Below are 20,512 nucleotides of genomic sequence, written 5' to 3'. Positions count from 1 at the left end.
AATGAGAACCCCTGAAGCATCTGAGTCAGTAATGGGGACTGAGGAGAGGGGTTCTGATTTGATCTCTCCACCAATGTCTATGAGATTAACATTTGCAGTTTTCATAACTTTATCACCACACCTCATACTTAGATCAGAGATTTAGAACTAGAAGGGACCTCAGAAGTCATCTTTTCCAACACTCTCATCCTACAGATAAGGAAAATGAGGTCCAGAAAAGTTAAGTAACACAGATAATAAGTGGCAGAAGGAAGATTTGAACCTCATTCCTCTGACACCAAATCCAACATACTTGTCATTGTACTATTTGGTCTCTAGCCTACTACTTCCCCTGGACTGTGACCTATTGCTGAGGCAGATGTGAGACCACATTTCCACGGTACTTCTGCCACTCATTTCTACTCAATTTTGGGTCTGTTCCTAAAGAGGAATAACAAGAAACTCTAAGACTACACTTGCAATTCATTCTAGCCCTTGGTCCATCTTGCTATTACAGGAAAAAACCCAGGGAGGCCAACCAATTTCAGAATCCTCCTGCTTCCATGGCTATCATATAGTCCATGGAAGTTCACAGGCATCTCAAATCAGACCCCCTGGAGCACTAGTCTCCACTGATTCAGATGTTTCAGGAAGACCCTCATTAGCATGATCTCACCCCTTGAAATTCTCCTGAACTCAAGCTATCTTAGGTATAGAGCTGAATTGCTAATTAATTTATGGAATTATTAAGTGGAGCATGCATGTCTAATTCTTTGGGTACTTGCCAGGAAATTATAACAGTGGGGAGAAATGTTTTGATCACACTTTAGTAAGACACAAAAGGTGCAGAGGCAAGCAGCACAAAAAGTACAGAGACAAAGTGAGTGACTGGGGGAGGGGTGGTGGTGGTGATGATACAGAGACAGTTGGTTTGATGATAGGGATGGAGTGGTAGAAGAAGACAGGCAGCATGGGAAAGACAGTGCAGAAAGGGAGAGTCACTTATATAACCAGGGATTAGAGTTGGGAGCACTCAGCTACATGGACCCAGATGGAAATGGAGGAGTATTCTGGGTGCAGGAGTTTGGAGTCTCATTTTATAGGAGTTTTGTGGAGAATAGACTTACCTGTGCCACCTTGGGGTTAGTTCCTTGACACATCCGCATCTCCTCAAAGTTATCAGCAATATTTGGTATTCTGGTGGTCTTACTGAGGATTCTGAAGTGTATCTGAGGCTTACATAATGTTAGCAGGTCCAAAAGGCTCTTAACTGGCTTCCTTTGACTTAACATGTATTCTAGGAAAGTGATTTTTAGTAAATAAATATATGATATTATTTGCAAGTAACTGTTACGCTCCTTTGATCTATGGGTCAGTCTCTGCCTTCTTGGTTCACCTTTGCAATATTCCTGCTATTGTTATTTTATACTTGCTGCTCATAAACTTAGTATACAAACTATAAAGGAGGTGAAGTAGTTACAGGGACCAGAACAAGTCACAATTTTAATACAAAAGTCTTGATGCAAAGCAACTGTCTTAATTGTCAAGCATGCCCTATGAAATGGGTATAACAGTGTTAATTGGCTGGACAGCCAAAGAACTCAGTGTTTTTTATTGAAGTCATTGCTATCCCCTCCCTCAAAAAATGAGCAGTCAGTTTAGCAGTGTCTCAGATGTTTCCTCATGGTGTAGACTAGGTGGACATTATATGTCAATCCCCTTTTCCTCTATTAGGTAGCCATAGGTAAAAAAAAAAAAATTATGTCTCCAAGAATAACATTCTGGTGATGAACTTTTTTCTATTAATCTAGGTTAGTACCCAGACAGAAGACACAGTCCACTGCCAATACTACACATCCACCATGTGATACACAGTCATTTGCAGTATACATTTTTCCTTTAGTCCATTTTTTCACTTTATGGATTTTTACCTCTATATAGTAGACATGAGCCACACCTATAAACAGATGAACTAAGGCTTTCATCATGCTGATAGATGCAATTAGGTGGTGAAGTGGATAGAGTTTTGATCTTGGAGTAAGGAAGACCCAAGTCTGAAACCTTAGATATTTACAAGCTGTGTGACCCTTGGCAAGTCACAACATCTTTCAGCTTGTTTCCTCAACTATGAAAGGGGGATAATAATAGCTCCTACCTTACAAGGTTGTTGTGAGGATCAAGTAAAATGCTTTGTAAACCTTCAAGTGCCATATAAATGCTAGCTATTATCATCGTGACTATGTCGAAATGATAAGTGAGGCAGACTCACCTGTCAATCATCCCCTGAGAGAGAGGATCTGTCTGAGCCTGTCCAGAGAACTTGCTGACCCCTTCTTTTGTGTGATTGGAGCTTCCCTAGCAACTCATTCCCTTACAGAGATATGGATTTATTTTTCTAAGCAACTCATTACTCACTCTTTCACAGGGGCATAGCCTCTCTTCAAACCCAACTTGCCAAATGGCTTCTTCCAAGGAAAGGTAAAATGCCTGCCTAAGCTCACTCCCTGAGTAGGGGCTATTTTTTTAAACTAGCGGTGTCTGAGTTTCATATTCTTTTGTCAGACTTGTAATAGTTCAATATAAATGTATCCCCTTATTGGCAAAGAGAATGATGGGAAGTAATTTTCCAAAGCAGGAAAGGTAGATTTGAGAGGCAATCACCCTGTCAGCATATCCAGAGTTGCAGCTCAGCAATCAGAAGTGTCCTCAGCAGACAGGAAGAACAGTCAGAGGATATGGACAGCACTGCTCTGAAGGGGGAGAAGGGGCGGGGAAGGCAGGGTGGAAGAGAGAGCCCCCCCATCATGTATTCCCAAGGAGGTATTCTTCATATTGTCCTGATAATTTCCATCCTGGTTCAGCCAACCCCATGTCTGGAGCAAATTCTTCATCTTCCTAAAACAGGGAATATTTTCGCTTTCCCTTTGGTCTAATTACCTGACCACTGAGTATTAATCCCAGATAGCTTGGGTTATGTTGGCCAATATTTTTTATCACAAGTTAAAACTGTAGAAACTAAAGTGTGCATTTAGAACAAAAGCTAAGGCTTTCTTTGCACAGAGGAAAGAAAGGAAGTTAAAGGGAGTAAATAACCCATGGGAATTTTCAGCTACCTACTGGGAGAGAGGGAGGAGGTAGAGAAATAATGCGCCATCAGTCACTTACCCTCTCTGCTCAGCTCATACTTCTCCAACACTCTGTACTCATAGCTCTTGTTTACAAGGATTTCCTTATTCTTCCTGCTTGCTAGGCTTCCCCATTCTTTTAAGAACTTTCCAGTGGAAAAAGCACTGAATTTAGAGTCAAAGAACATGATTTCCAGCCTGTCTCTCAGTTTTACCATCTGTGTGACCTTGGGCAAGTCATATAACCTTCCTGAGCTTTAGTTTCCTCATCTGTAAAATGAGGACTAGATACCCTGGGAGGGTCTCTTCCAGTTCTAGATCCTCTGATTCTATCCATAGGCCCTTTGTACAAGGGGGAGAGCAGAATACTTGGGAATTCATGTCAACCTTCTCCTTGAATCACAGTCCCTTTCAGGTATGGCCATAGACTACACAGATTTTTGCCTTATGGAAAGTTTTTAGGCAAGGGTTGCACGCACTGTAAGCCTTTCCAATTTGATAGAACCATTCAAAACTTGGGCTCCCCTGGCATAACTTCCAAAAACCCAGAGTTATCTCTGTGTTTCCTACCACAAGATTAGGATTTTCTTGGAGGTGTTCATATAAATACCTATAAATAGGTCTTTCAGGGCTAAATATAGTAAAATTCCTCTAGACCATAAGAGATGAAATTCAGACCCTCACGTTTTCTGTATTGTATTTCTTGTTTCTATTTTCTGGGTGCTCTAGAAAAGTCAGCCAAGCTTTGGTTGCACATGAATCAGTCTAAAGAATTCTTGATCCCAGTTTTTTTCATTCCCCTTAGGTTCATTGATAATTTAGGCCCTTTGGCCTGGCCACCTGGTCTTCATGGCACCTCTTGGATTTGTAACATATAATTAAAGAGCATAAATTTCCACTGTGTAGACTGTTCTTGTTACATAAAAATGTGGTCCTTTCCATTCACATCTGTTTTTCAATTAATCATTTAGATTAATGATAGTTTAGTTTGCATTAGCTTTGTTTCGATTCCTTATATCAGAGTTCTACTGGACTTCAAACATAACTCTGAGAGTTTTACTGCCCTATCCTAATGCTCACTGCCACCAAAATGCATCATGTTTTCCCTCTGCAGAAATTGAAAAACCTCCAGAGAGCTTGGAACATGACATCCAATCAGTAATGACTACTACCCTCACTGAACATTCATTGGTAAGTGACCCCAATTCTTTAAACAAGACGTAAAGTATTTAAAATCTTCTTACCAAAAAATAAAAACAAAAATCACTACCTCACAGAATAAGCAGAGCACTATGACAGAGCACATTTAAGGTCTGATTTTGAATTCAGGTTACTTCAATGTTAGGTTTTAATGCCTGTCATAGCAAAAAAAAAAAAAAAAGATTCCATCTGAAAATATAATTATCCAAATGGAAGAAGTGCCTCATTGGTTGCTCTTACTAAATCATCTTATTTTTCAATCCCATTCACCAATTATGAAATAATTTTATTACAATTTGCTAGTAAATTTATATTTTGCATGATATCAATCAATTGTTCCTGCAAATTAATTAGAATGTTTTGCATTTTTCCTATTTTTAACAAATGTGATTTGATCACAGATATCTCTCAAAACAAAGAATTGTCTAAGTTTGGCTCTGGGCATGAAATGCAATCTTGTTTATAAAATTCATACATATCTTCATTTACTGATGATCTCTCTAGGTCTTTAACTTTAAAATAAAGTATAAGTTAGAGGAACAGATAAGAAGCTTCCAACATGAACCAAAGCAATATTTTTAATATAAACCTTTGTGATAGAGTTTAAAGAAATAAAAGACAAGATTTAGCTGAAAGGAGGTACAAGTAAATTTTAAGTCAGTCAATCAACAGAGCATTTATAGAATGCTTACTACAAGCCAGGCACTAGAATAAGCATTGAGATTACAAAAAAAGGCCAAAAAAAAAAAACGACTCTTAAAAATCACATTCCCTATATCAAAGGACATATGTTCTTTCTTTTTCTTTCTTTCTTTTTTCTTCCTTTCTTTCTTCTTTCCTTCTTCCCTTTCTTCCTCCCTTTCTTTCTTCTTTCCTCCCTTCATTCCTTCCCACTTCATTCCTTCCTTACTTTTTCCTTCCTTTCTTTCTTCCTGCCTTTCTTACTTTTTTTAAAGACTGGGTCTCTCCATCTCAGGAACTCTAGAAAGGCAGGGGCTATTCATGGGTCCAAACCCACCACTGATCTTCATGGAAGCTTGGACCTACTCTGTTTCCAACTTGGGCTGGCTGCTTCTTCCATAGGTAACCCAGAGGCCTCCCCTCACTGCTGCCACACTTAGAGTGGAGACCCGCTCAGCAAAGTTCACTGTAGCTGAGAGCGCCTAAGCTAAAGAGATCTGTCAGCCTCAGCCTCCCTGGCAGCAGGGATTATAGACATGTACCACATCTAGCTAAGAAGCATGCATTCTAATAGAGATGATGGGAATGAAAGTTTATTTAATATCATCTTTACTCTCTCTTTCTAAACCCATTTTCCAGGATGCTACCTTGAATCTTGGGTTTACACCCAAGTCTGAGATAGAAGAAAGATCAGAGCAATATTTATCAAGGGAATTCTCTATTTCCAAGACAGTTGATGAAACTCTTGTGAGTCCTATGAAGTTAACTCCACCAACCCTTCTGACCTATGAGCCATCAGTGTTTCCAGAAGCGCCTGAATCTGGAAAGGAAACTGTAGGAGAGGATGTTTTGACTGAAATAGAAGAGGAGCAAACAACTGGCACCACAGAACTGCCTCTTCTAGCTTTCAGTACTGAGGGTCTATCTGGACAAGGTAAGTCATAAAACCTGCTCATCTGAAAAGTAATCATGACATGTTATCTGCCACAAAAGACAAGTCTTGCAGATCAGGGAGATGGAGCCTGAAATGGGCAAAGCAGTATGAAGAGCTAATGGATTCTATAATGATCTGGATTACACATTAATGAATATCTGTATCATGTCAGCTACTATTTTGAATAAACAGAGATCTTTGGTAGTTTTCTATGCCAATTAACAGTCAGTTGATTCAAACAACGAAGAAATCATGTTATTGCTCAACAAACTCTCATTGGATTTTCTCCATCACTTCGATGCCCCCAGACACTAATGAACTCACCTTTCCACACAGGTCATAAAATCATCCAGGTCTTTTCGATATAAGCTCTTAATATATGTATACATAATATATCTATTTTATTACAAGGACTTACTGTGCTTGTGAAAAAGAGACTTCCAAATCCCACTGACTTTCTAACATCATATAATTTTAAAAATAAATTGCAATTTGAGAACTGAAACTAATTTCAGGAAAATAAAATAATCTGGCCATAACTATAGACATATATATGATTAAAAAGCACATTATGATTATGATTATGATTATGATTATAGTACAGTGCTTGGAGTCAGAGGACCTGGGTTAAGACATACTCTTCAATCCAATGACATTGACCTCCTGGTTCCTCCATGAACAAGACATACCATCTCTTAGTTCAGGGAATTTTTTCTTGCTGTCCACCATGCCTAGAATGCTCTTCCTCCTCAGCTCTGCCTACTGACTTTCCTGACTTCCTTTAAGTCTCACCTAAAATACATGTCTTCCAGGAAGGCTTTTCCAACCTTTTCTTAATTCTAGTGCCTTCCCTCTAATTATTTCCTATTTATCCTCTGTATAGATTGTTTGTATATATTTATTTGCATATTGTTTCCTCCACTAGATCATGAGCTCCTTGAGGACAGAGACTATTTTTTGCCTCTTTTTGTATCTCCAACACTTAGCATAGTGCCTGGCACATAGAAGGTACTTAATAAATGTTGATTGATCGATTAATGCTTACCACCTGTGTACCCTTGGACAAGTAACAACCTCACTGGGCCTCAGTTTCTTCATTTGTAAAATGAGGGAGGTGAACTAGATGATTTCTGAGGTCCCACCCAACCCCAGTTCTATCTTGTGATCCTATGCAGGTTCATAGACTTGTAGCTGAAATGGGCCACAAAGATCACTCATTTTACAGGTAAGGAAACTGAAGCCTGAATAGGTTAAGTGACTCACCCAAAGTTACAGAGCAAAAAATCAAACCCAGGCCCCAGGACTCCAGAGCCATCATGCTTCCATTGTCCTGTGCTGCTTCAAAGGGAACAGTCATGAAGTTTGGAGAACATAGCCTGAAAGAAAACTGTCACATTTTGATTCTAGTCTCAATCTCTGTTCCACATTTGTAAATTCATAGATGTCAGGAACTCTTTTCCCTAATGGAGAGCGCTAATTAGTTCATAATATATTGGCTCAGTAGATAGAGCACTGGGTCTGAAGTTAAGAAGACTTGAGTTCGAATCCAGCTTCAGGTACTTATTAGCTGTATGACTCTTAGCAAGTAACTTAACCATGTTTGCCTCAGTTTCCTCATCTGTAAAATGAGTTGGAGAGGGAAATGGCAAACCACTCCAGTATCTTCGCCAAGAAAACCACTCCAGTATCTTTGCCGACTTAACAACAACAAATATCTTAGAGGGCTGTCTGAAGCATTGAGAAAGTAAACAACTTGCCTCTGGTCATGCATGTAGCAGAAGCAGGATTTGAACTCAGATCTTTCTGACCATGCAGCAGATCTTCTACCCATCATGCTTCTGTGCCTCTTATTTAAGATGGTAGCAATAATGGAGATAGAAAAATGATTTTACTTTTTTTAAAAAAAATTTTGTTGTCTATAAGTCCCATAATATCCAGATATGTTAATATTGTCTGACACTGTGAGTTCTAGGGGACAGATGTTCTGCCCAAAGGTAAATGAAGTCCTAGAGAGGAGGAATTCTGAGATGTTGTCCTGAGTCATGCTAGGTTTCTAGTTAATGTAGCAGTTTCAGGAAGGAGCAGGGAAAGGGGAGGAAGGAATGATGGTAATTAGTGCTCACTAAGAAACCAGAAATTCTAGGCACGTGTAAAATCACAAAAGAACCTCACAGCAGAGAATTATTCAAGTGTGTGCTGGAGCCAGCTTGTACCAGTTTGTGAGAGCTGATTGTTAAATTTCAGTGTCATCATTTAGCCCTTGGAAACCAGGAAACACTATAAATCAGGGCTTGATTTATTGGGTTTTTTTATTGCCTAGACTTAAGAAAGTAATAGAGAACATATTAATAATGCATATTAAATTAAAAAGTATATTCTATTTTTGGAGAGTCAATTATTAAACATTTACCAGCATTCCACTAGATAGATGGATAAGTAAGTGAATAAATGAATGAATGAATGAATGAAAATATTCATTAAGGGCTTATCATGTGCTAGGCACTGTGCTAAGCAATGATGATTAAAATACAGAAATTACAAATCTAGGTTTCAGAATTGGAAGACACCTCACAGGCCTTCTATTCCGACCTCTTCATTTTACAGATGAGAAAATTGAGGCTCAAGGAGGTTAAGTGACTTGTAGAAGATGGGATTTTAGCTGGGACTTAAAGTGAACCCCAAAATAAGAAGTGGAAAGGTGAGAAGAGATGGAAGATAGATGGCAAAATATCTAGATGACTGGAAAAGATGTGAAGTGTGTTCTGGTTAGATAAAATGGGCTAATTGAACTTGTTCTAGCTCACTCACCAGTCAAGACCATTGAGCTCCAAAGTAGGAATTCCAAAACTGAAGGGATTATCTTCCCCAAAGACTAGGACACTTGTTTTCTGGCACCTAGGCCAAAGGAACTGATCCAGATATAAAGAAGCCAGGGCAGGGCAGATAGTAAGAGGAAATCACCTCAGGAACCACTGAGATGAGTCAAAAGTCTAAAGTCAAAATATGATAAACCGGGTAGTCAAATGGAGGGACCAAATACAAAACAAATGGGCCAGAAGAAAGGGTAATCTCAATGATATAGACTACTGTAAGCTGCCTTGACTGAATGTAGTTTTTATTTGCACCCCACTCTCCCAATCACCTTTCCCTTATATTGGATAGGGCTTGGGGTATAATGAGCAATGGAAGGCAGGTGGGGAAACAGTAGCATGTTTTAAGCCTTTACTATACTCTGAGAGGAATTCACCAATGGAAGAAGGAGCCAAAGGAATGGAGGGATTTTCCAGGGTGAGAAGGCAACTGGTATCTCGTAGTAAAATCCAAAGAGTCAAAAGCAGAGCCAGAAAGAGCTATGTGACCTAATCCTTACAGCAGACACCATGTCAGTCTTAGATTTTATACCACACCTAGAACAACGCCATATGCAAGCAAGTATTTAATGCTTTTTGTTGATGATGATTAAAGAACTATAGACATCTATCGTTGAGCTTTCAAACAAGTCTTCTGGACTTGGAGTTAGAGAACCTGTATTCAAATCCCAGAACTGCAGCTTACTACGTGATCATAGGAAAGCCATCAGTCTCTCTTGTCTTGACTTTGCTCATTTATAAAATAGAGAGATGGACCAGATGATCCTAAGCTTCCTTCAATCATTAAGTTATGATCCTATGATCTGTCCCCTCCATTCAGTCTTTCATGATCCTCCAGATCTTCCTTATGCACTGAGCTGGTCATGTTATGCTTCTGCTCAAAAATAATAAAGGATTCCTTATTGCTTATTGAGTAAAGTACAAGATCATTATCCCAACTTTCAAGACCCTCCACAACCTGGTAAATTTCCATCCTTATATTACTCCCTTCTATATACACAACCAAATTGGATTGCTTTCCTTCCTCTAACACATATTGCATTCTCTTTATTCATGTTACTGGATAGTTGAAGAACATTGCCTTCCCCTCAACTCCCTTTGCCTATTGAATTTCTACCCATCTTTTAAAACTCAACTCAATTTTCACCTCCAAGAAGATTCCCTGATCCTCCCATTACTATCTTCCCCTCAGACTTTCATATGGCATGTCCTTTTGCAACTCTCTAAAGCACTTATCACTTATTGTATATGATGATTATCTGCATATATCAACCAAGCAATAGGCATTTATTAAGAGCCTTCTATGTGACAGGCCCTGGGGATAAGAAGACAAAAAAAGAAAGAAAGGTCCCTCCCATTAATTACATTGTCTCCAGATTAATTCTATTCCCTTATTAGACTGGAAGCTTCATGAGTTCAAGGGCCATATTTCATCTAAACTTTTTTTATCTAGTAACTATTTCAACATATTACATACAATAGGCACCTCATAAGTGTTTCTTGAATGAACAAAGGAAAGAATAAGGGAATGAATGAACTGTAGCTAACATATTAAATACCGCATGAAAGTTCAGGTTTGATGAATAACAATTGGAGTATAAAAATTAAATACGTGTTATAACTGGAGATGCTGTCATACTACCTAAAATATATGCATCATAACTATCAGTAAAACCTAGAATTTATTTAAATAAGTCCAAACAATGACAAGGGTCAAGATTAAGGGATTATCAATAAGATTTTGGAAAATTTACAAGAGAAATTCAGTTGACCTGGGTAAGAACTGATAATTATGGCTGAGCTAACATGCCTTCCTTTCTCAGGTTTCCCATTCAAGAGCCAGGGGAAGAGTTCTGACAACAGGAAAATTGTTCTATTGGCTTGCTGGTTATTAAATATATAGAAACTGGCCAAGGAAGTCCATGAAGAAGAAATTTAGCTACATGATGAAGGGGATAGTCCTTTGGTTGGGAAAGCATAGCCTGAAAGACTTCCTATTAAATTTTAATCCTAGCCACAGTTCCTGCTTGGGCACAGTATTTTTATTTTTAGTTGGAGAACCTGACCAGGAATTTCTTGGATGTAGGGAGCTCCTGGTGAGGCACTTCCTCCACCAAGGCAGATCAGAGCCTTCTCTCCAATGTATGGTCTTAATGAGTTATGTGGAAGCACTGAGAGGTTAAATAACTTGCTTAGGGTCATACAGTCAATGTATGTCAGAGAAGGCATTTGAATTCAGCTCCTCCCCACTATATGGCCAGCTCACTATCCATTACACCACACTGCCTCTCTTGGCCATAATCCTTATCCTAATTTGCTTCCAGAGATAGCAGTTTAAACCTAAAATCCTTAGGTGCTTTAAAAACTACTTCAAATCTATCTTCCCCTGCTAAATCCATTGCATTTATGGGCCTTTAGTATTCTACTTCACCCTAACCTTAGTTTCCTCATCTATAAAATAGGAATGGTAATAATGTTACCTACTTCATAGGAATATTGTGAGAAAAGCAATTTGTCAACCTAAGAGTGCTATCTAAATGTAGATGGGTATTATTATTGAAGAATCACAGAGTCTCTGCTGGAAAACCTCTAATGAAGGGGACCCTGCTCCATCCTAAGGCAGCCCTCTCCACTTTCAAAGAACCTAACTAAAGGTGCTCTGGGAGTTCAAGAACCAACTGTTAAATTTTCAGTGTGAGCATTTTAACTTGGATATAGGCAAATATTACAAGGCAAAGCTTGCTTAATTGTTTCATTGTCTAGACTTAAGAAACTTTTGTAGAAAATGTTGATCATACAGATTAAATTTTAACGTGTGTCAAGCATATATTTTTTCCAGCTAGCCAGTTGTTAAACATTTACCAGTCCACCCCCTGGCTCTAACTATAATGAAGGTTTTCCTTACATTGACCCTAAATTTACCTCTTTGCAACATCTAGATGCCCAGTGATCCTAGTTCCACCTGCTTGGGACATAGCAGAACAAATCTAATCCTTTGTCTACATGGCAATCTTTCAAATGAGTGTCTCCCACTTCTACTGCCCAAGTCTTCTCTTCTCCAGGTTAAATAACCCTACTTTCTTCTTGGGCACTATATTCTGGAAACTCTATATTATACATATAAAATGAGTATTTAAGGAAAATCCTTTGGATGAGGGTAGAAAATACAATAGGATTAAGAATTTAATTACTGCTAACCTTTCAAATCAAACTCCATATCATCATAATTCTTGCTATTGTTATTATTCCATCCCTTCTAAGAAGAACTGGGTGAACAAAAGAGAAGTATCCAAATATGTACCCTTTTTTCTCCATTTACATTGCCAATTTACTTTGGATATTTTTACTAAAATTATAAAATGTTCTATTTGGAAGGTGGTCATGGTTTCTGTTGTAAGTGGATTTGTATAGATAAGCTTTGTGTTCAGTCATTCAGTCATGTCCAACTCTTGGTGACTCTATGGACCATAGCATGCCAATACTGTCCCTGGGGTTTTCTTGGCAAAGATACTAGAATAGTTTACCATTTCCTTCTCAAGTGAATTAAGGCAAATAGAGGTTAAGTGACTTGCCCAGGGTCACACAACTAGTAAGTGATTTGTATAAGTGAACTCAGATTCTCACTCTAAATCCAGTGCTCTACCCACTAATCGGCATAGCTGCCTAAAGAAGCCTTCCTTATCTCCTAACTTGGCATTTCACTGTTTTGCTCACTTAATACTGAAATGAAGATCTTAGCATTGGATTTTTATTCATAATACTTGAGTTCAAATCCTGCCTCAGACACTTACCAGTTATGTGACTCTGGGCAAGTCACTTAACCTCCACCAGCCTCAATTTCCTCATCTGTAAATTGGTAAATAATCATTGTACCTACCACATAGGGTTATTATGAGGGTCAAATGAGATAACAGATCAAAGTGCTTTGCAAATCTTAAAGCACTATATAAATGTGAGCTTCATGCCTGAAGATGCAGACCACAGATGAATACACAAGTCTACAGTTGGTCAATAAACATTTATAAGCATCTACTACGTGCTAGGCACTATGCTAAGCACTGGGGATACAAAGAAAAGTTTAAAAATAGTCCCTTCTCTCAAGGAGCTCCCAGTTGAGCACACCCAGATTGTAAGCACATATATATAGGTACCAACACACAGTCAGATCCTTAGAACAACCTGAATACAAGTGAAAAATGTCTGTGTGTGAATAATACCAGCTGTGAGTATTTTATTTTTGTTTTTGTTGTTACCATTTAAACATATCTTATAATAGACCATATTCCCCAGTACATTTGCTTCACTTTTGCTTTTGGGTCTCTGAATCTCATTCTTTCTTCCATACAAATTTCTTGGAGTCTTCAGAAATGTGCTATAAGAACTGAATTTTCGCTTCCCAGGCACGACCCAAAAGGTCAGCAGCTCAGATGCCACAAGCATCCCAGCGTGCTCCTTCTTTCAAGTCCCTGGCAGGACTCCAAGTCCTGAAGGGGCACAAACCCTTCCCAGATTGTGTGAAGGCATTCGTTGCTCTGCTGTTTCCTTTCACAAATCCCCTGATGCTGAAACAATTAAAACTGTAGCTTGTCCCTCAGCATCAGGTCCAGAAGTAGAAAGTTTGAAAAATAAGAATCAGTTCTCTGCATGAAGAAACCCCATCTGAAAATAAAGGCATTTGTGGTAATTGTAATAAAGTCTTAATTTTAAAACCCATTACCCAGTTGCTTTGCACAGAGAATTGCTCATTGACTTTAGAATTTTCCATCCTGGGCTTTATCCAAAAGCAAAGGTGGGATGAGAACAGAGAGGAGGGAGGAAGGGAGCAGATTTATATTCCATCTCCGCAGAAGTCTGGAGGAAAAGTTCACCTCAAAAATATACTTGGTTGTCTGACAAGCACATAGCATACAGCTTAATAACTTTTTAAAACTCAGAGAAGAAGAAATGAATGCTATTTTCCTTTCATTCACTCATGCATTCACTTGTTCATTCATTTGTTCTTCCAATGAGAACTATAAAACTCCTACTATGGGCAGAGCGCTATAATAACATTGTTGTTGTTCAGTTGTTTCAGTCATGTCTGAATTTGGGGTCTTCTTGACAAATATACTGTAGTGATTTGTCATTTGCTTCTCCAGATCATTTTACAGATAAGGAAACTGAGGCAAACAGGATTAATTAACTTGCCCAGGGTCACACAGCTAGCTAGTGTCTGAGGCCAGATTTGAACTCAAGTCTTCCTGATTCTAAGCCCCCACTATAATAATAGTAACTTACTTTTATACAGTACTTCAATGTTTACAAAGGGCTTTCCTCAATAATTACCCTGTGAGCTACAGAGTGCACATATTAGTTCCTAGTTGCAGATGAGGAAACTGAGACTCAGAGAAATAAAAAAAAATGGCAACACAACCAGCAAGGACCAGATCTTGGCTCCCAGTTTCCAATGCTAAGACCCTTCTTAGGCTCACAGATTTAGAGTGAAACTGACACATGACAGATGTGTCAGATGAAACAAATGGTAACACAGCTAGTAAAGGCCAAATCATAGAATCATAGATTTAGAGCTGGCAGGTACTTTAGATGCCCCCTAGCCTAACCACCTCATTTTACAAGTGAAGACACTGAGCCCAAGGGAGGTTAAATAATTTGCCCAAAATCATATAGGTAGCTGATGTCAAGGCTGAGGTTTGAACTCAGGACCTCTGGTTCCAAATCTATTGCTCCTTCTATTGCATGGCATTGACAAAGACAGCATTTGAACCTAGATCTTTTGTCCCTAAAACCTATTCTCTTTCCACTATACCACTCTACTGAATACAAAGTGTAGAATACAAAGTTGCGAGATTCTGGGTAAGGTGGTACCAAGAAGAAAAATAAGCACTAAACAGAGCATGAATCATGCAGTTTATTATTCACAAACATATAGACATATAGCTCCCTCACCCTATAATGCATTGGGCATAAAGGAACTGTGGGATGAGTACCCTGTTTGAAAGCCCAAATCTCCTAGGTCTACCCTTATATCTGATTATTGCTTCTGGGCAGATTAATATGGACTGAGTGAGAGAGGGACCTCCATGGAAGTCAATCTGTGAGTGGTCTAGGCTGCAACTTCCCACCCCACCATTGACCACAAAGATATTATAATTAGGCAAGTTTTCTAACCTTGCACACCTGGATTAAATGAAGTTTGCTAAGCTGATATTTGTAAAGATCTGAATGATGGCAGTTCCATACCTATTCCTCTTATTGGGAAGAAATGAAACTGAAGAATTTGTTTAGGACATATTTAATACAGCATCCACTATTACTTATAACCAAGAAAGGAAAGGCTGATATATAACTAGAAAATGTGGTATATTGAATTGTATGTAGCATCTGCCCCCACCCCATAACCCTTATCTATTACCCAAAATTCTAAGTTTGTGGTGAGTATGGGTCAGCCCATCCACTCTAACTTATAACTGATGAGCCCCTATTAGCCAACCAAAAACATATTCATTCAAAGCAAAAGAGAAATAGAAAAATAATTGACAAGACAAATTTCCTACATACACATAAAGATATATTGTCCTACTGATTATCACACTGACACTGGAAGAAGGGGAACATATAGGAAATAAAAATGTATTTTGCTCTAAATATCTATCTTTTAAAAATATTTTGTGTTATTGCAGATTAGAGTAATATCCATATTGGAAGGTCTGACTTAAGTAAGATGGATTTTGTGATGAGAGTGACAGACCTTCAATGTAATGTGAATGAGTCAAGGAATATTGTTCTGTGTGGTAAGTGGGAAATGGTAGGCTAGTGTTTTGCCAAATTTAATGCCTTTGCCAATCACAGTGCTATGCCAACCAAGGGGTAACAATTCTGTAAAATACAAATTGATCTGTAAAATATTATGGAGGAAGAAGATGGAAGATTATGAATAGTATCACTTCGCAAAACAATGAAAAGCTATTTAGGAGAGACAAAGAACTGGCATAGTTTCCTCATCTGAAAAATGAAGTCTATACTGGAAGATCTTCTAAGTTTCCTTCGTGGCACTAAATCTATGATCCTATCATCTCTTGTACCCAAGATTAATCTGGCAGTGCCATAAATGGTGAATTGTAGAAATTTCCACAATGGATTAGACTGTGAGCAACTTGAGAGCAGGAAATGTTTTTTGCCTTTCTTTGCCTAGCACTTAGCACAGTACCTGGCACATAATAGGTGCTTAATAAATGCTTGTCGTTTTGACTTAGTAATTCATGAAATGATAATATCATTGAAAGAAATAAGGAAGTCAGAAGATAATGAGAAAGTCAGAAGTTGGGAGATTAAGGAGATAGGTAATCTATCTTCAACATGTTGCGTCTGCAGTCTAACCAAGTTAACCAGAAATGCAGTAGGTAATTGGAATTTAAGACTGAAACTTATGGAAAAGATGAGAGCTAAAGATGTAGATTTGGGAATCCGCTCTATAGAGGAGACAGTTGAAGGCAAAGGAGTAATTACATTTGCTAAGGGAAAGGTTGCAGAGAGAGCCAATAATAGAACCTTGAGGATCATCTACCTGGAGGTATTAGGAAATAGATCCAGCAGAAAGAGATAGAGAAGGTATCAAAAAGGTACTATGAGAATCATGAATGTGGAGTTACAGAGGTCAAGGTAGCAGAGAATACCAAAAAATTACTATTATCAAAAAGGACAGGTAATCAGTGTCAAATTCTGTAGAGACATGAAAGGTAATGACTGATAAGAAATCATTGAATTTGAAGATGAAGAGACCTTTGGGACTTCTAAAAAAGCAGTTTCTGAAGCATGGCAAGCATGGGAGCCAAATTATAAGAGGCTGAGGAGTGAGTTAGTAATGAGAAAGTGGACATAGAAGGCACAGACTACTGCTTCAGGAAATTTGACAATAAATAAGAGAAGATATTGGGAATTATTGTTCATTAACATAAAGGTTGAGAGAACATTGTTTCACCTAAAACTGGGGAGACCTGAACATGTTTGTAGGCATAATGGAAGGATCAATGGAAAAGGACATATTGAAAATGCATGAAAGGGGATGATGGATAGATACTTACCAGAGGCAAGATTAATCTTGTCACCCTCTTTACTTAACTATTCAAAAGTGACAAGGGTCATTATCCAGGACTCTGATATAATCCTTAAAATAAAAGTTTTGTAAAAACAAAGGTTAAGCCTTTGTTATTCATAACGCCACATATGGATTTAGAGCTGGAAGAGACCTTAGAGATCATAGAGTATAATGCTCCTATTTACATATATGAAAACTAAGGTACAACAAGGATGAATAATTTGCCTTGGGTCACATAATTAAGAGTACTCAAGGTGGTATTTGAACCTGGGTCTTGTTTATTGCCAAATTTAGTGCCCTATCCATTACACTACGCTGTCTCCGGCACCACGTTATGTGTCGTTCTTCAAGGGATCTTCATAATGAATATCTTCATAATGGAGATAACTTTCTACCAGCGCACAACACAACCCCTTTGTAATTCAGTAAATGGTCCTCAAGAGTCACCATAGCCAAAACATTCACTGGACTATGGCCTACAATAGTGAACCTTTCCCAACTTAGCTAGGCTGGTCCTCAGACAAAGCACTGTGATTTTGAGCATTCTGTGAAAACTTAAAAAAAAAAAAAAAGAAAGAAAGAAAAGAAAAGAAAAGAAAATCTTTAATTTCTTTCATACCCCATGAACAAGATAGAAAAATGGTAATGTACCATTTACTAATGGTTGACAAATTTCCTGTGTTGTCAGGTTCTTGAAATCCTTGCTAAAATGTTAAGTATGTTGAAATGTTGAGATAAAGATGAATCTAAACTATTTCCAGAAAAAAACATACATGAATACTATCTGTAGATCCAGAACCAGATTTTCCAAAACATAGCGGCCAAAGGTGATTGATGCAAATAGACCAGGTTAATGTATAGCCAAATGGTGCAATAGAAGGAACATTGACTTTATAGTCAGAGGACATAGGTTCAAACCCCATGGCCACCCTACCCCCCACCCCCTAAGAAAATATTTCCCTTCAGAGTTCCAAGCCTGATTTTCCTGTCTGTACAAGAACAAAACTTCTAGTGACCTAAGCACCTGATTCCATCCTCACAAAGGAGCAGACCTTGCAGTTTTGTTTGTCCTAGGGCAGAAATTTACTGACAAGAAACAGAACAATAATGGAGCAGACAAGTTGGTACCGATAGAACTGGCAGGGAGGGCAGAAGGTAAATGTGAATGAAAAAAGATAACTGGAAGAAGGGCTAAGGGAGAATGACAGGAAGACTGAATCAATTGGGGAAAGAACTGAATTAATCAAGTCAGGAAGTAAAAGGTGTCAGACTAAAGAAGTGAGGAAGGCTATCTGCCTCAGAAGTATATGATTTGTACAGGGAGATCTCTAAGCACAGGCTTCAAGGAAGATATATTGAATACCTCCGAGCATCTAGGGTCTGCCTACTGTCCAGGATTGCTTTCTCCCACTTCTAATGCTTAAAGAGAGATTCCCACTACCTTTAATCACAAATTCTAATTTCTTCACGTAGAATTAAAGACCTTCCAGAAGACAATTCTACCAGCCTGAGCTGGATCCTGAGGGTTGTACCTAGAGAACCAGCCAGAAACCAGAACTAATGTTTTCAAGTGGACAAAACTGTGCAACTGTGTAATATGTGTGTCTGTTTTTGCCAGCGTGCCAGCCTTATTTTGTACCCTTGGTGCTTGGTTCTTGACTGTTTGGTGAACCAGTTCAACTCCATACTAACTTCTTCTCTAGAATCCCTTGTACCTTATCATATTCTAGTTCTTGCCTTACTATGCCTCAGCCTTGAAGTACTCCCACCATCTATTGTCTTCACTCCTATTTCTGTGCTGTTGAGCAAAGCAAGAGAAAATCGTAACACCATGCTGCTCACTTAACTACAAATTTATGCTGCATAACCTCAAATGGGCCCTCACTGCAGCAAGGAAATTTTTTAATACCTCCCTAATTAACTTCACCAGGAAGCAGCTAAGTAGCTCAGTGGATAGAGTACTGGGCCTGGAGTCAAGAAGACCTGAGTTCAAATTTGGCCTCAGACATTTAGTAGCTGAGTGACCTTGAGCAAGTCATTTAACCTTTGTTTGCTTTGATTCACTAGAGAAGGAAATGGTACACCACTCCAGTGTCTTTGCCAAGAAAACTCCATGGACAGTATGGTCCACAGAGTAAAATGGGAATAATAATAATAGCTACCTTACAGACTGTTGAGGTCCAATCATCTATCCACCTATCTATCCACCTATCAATCTATATATCTATCTCTTTGCAAACCTTAAAGCCACATATGTATGTGTGACCACAGTATGGTCACAAAGAGTCAGACACAACTGAACAACAACAACAACATTCCTCTCTCCACAGAGGTTCTTCCAGATCTTTTCATCCCTGCTCAAACATCCCATGGTTTCTCTTTCCCCCACCCTCTCAGCTGAGAACCTTATTTTAGGGAATTATTATTCATATTTTACTGAAAAAAATTGAGGCCATTTACCAAGATCTTCCTCTTTTGCACTCTTCCACATCTCATATAACCCAGATGCCTCCTGCCACTTATCTCTGCATTTCTGTCTCACATGAAAAGGTGGCCATTCTTCTTACCAAGACAAACAACTCTGCATGTGTAAGTGATATCATTTTCATCCCATCTTTTCCAGCAGATTATTTCCTCTATTATCACCATACTCTCACTAAGTTTCAATCTCTCCCTGTCTTCTGGCTGCTTTCCTGCTCCCTACAAAAAAACCCACGTTACACAGACAACGAGAAAACAGAACCAGTATTCCAAGCCTAGTCTTTAAATACCACATCCAGTGATCCTGCCACAAGACCCCCACCAACGCCTCTGCCACCAACATCCTTGTCACCTTCATCTTTGGGTGGTGACGATGGAAAAAAACTATCAAGGAGTCACTTGTGGGTGGTGGGTATATCTCATCCCAGGTCTTTCCTAGACAGAGAGCTACCCAGCTTATTATAATTAGGTCTATGCTTACAACTCCTTCCCATTTAAAAATTTCTGCCTATTAACTATTTTCTTCAGCAATGCTATCAACTGTAATCAGAGGAGAAGTTGGACAATATTATAACAGTTAGTGCTCCCTCAACCTTGCCTTTTAAAATTGTTATTGAAACTGGAACCCTCACTTAGACATGGTCCATCTGTCATGGTCCTTTACTCCTAACTAAAACAATGGAACAATTTTCAAAACTCGTATTTCTGATTTCATGTTAAGTGTTTCCTTTCTAGGAATTCTGATTCCTTGGTTCAACAAATTCAACTAATAGTTAACATTTATATAGGGCCTTAAGGTTTGTAAAGTACTTCACATATCTTTTCCCATTTTATCTTCTCAACAACTCCGAGAAGTAGGTACAATTATTGTCACCATTATTGTCATTTTATAGCTAAAGAAACTGAGGTTGCTAGAAGCTAAATGTCTTACCCTGGGCCCCTCAGCTGTTAAGTAGCTAAGGAGGAATTTGAAGCTGGGTCACCCTGACCACAAGTCCACCACTCTATCTGTTATACCACCTTGCCTCCCATAAAGACTGAAACAATAGCTAACATTTTTCACCACTTTAAGGTTTGCAAAGAGATAGATAGATAGATACATAGATAGATAGATAGATAGATAGATAGATAGATAGATAGATAGATA

The 20,512-nt window shown here is 38.6% G+C and overlaps 1 protein-coding gene across 1 annotated transcript in view; it reads left to right on the top strand.

The window, feature by feature from the left end:
- IMPG1 (interphotoreceptor matrix proteoglycan 1) overlaps positions 1-20,512 on the top strand; it is a 188,754-nt gene that overhangs the window by 101,444 nt on the left and 66,798 nt on the right. The window contains exons 11-12 of the mRNA XM_027852906.1: positions 4,219-4,295; positions 5,625-5,919. Of these exons, the coding sequence (XP_027708707.1) occupies positions 4,219-4,295; positions 5,625-5,919 (372 nt within the window). The remainder of the gene's footprint in view (positions 1-4,218; positions 4,296-5,624; positions 5,920-20,512) is intronic.

Source organism: Vombatus ursinus, unplaced genomic scaffold (assembly GCF_900497805.2).
Source record: "Vombatus ursinus unplaced genomic scaffold, bare-nosed wombat genome assembly UNPS02009835.1, whole genome shotgun sequence".
NCBI classification, from domain to species: Eukaryota; Metazoa; Chordata; class Mammalia; order Diprotodontia; family Vombatidae; genus Vombatus; species Vombatus ursinus.
Note: the sequence above shows the minus strand (reverse complement) of the source record. Positions and strands in the feature narration are given on the sequence as shown.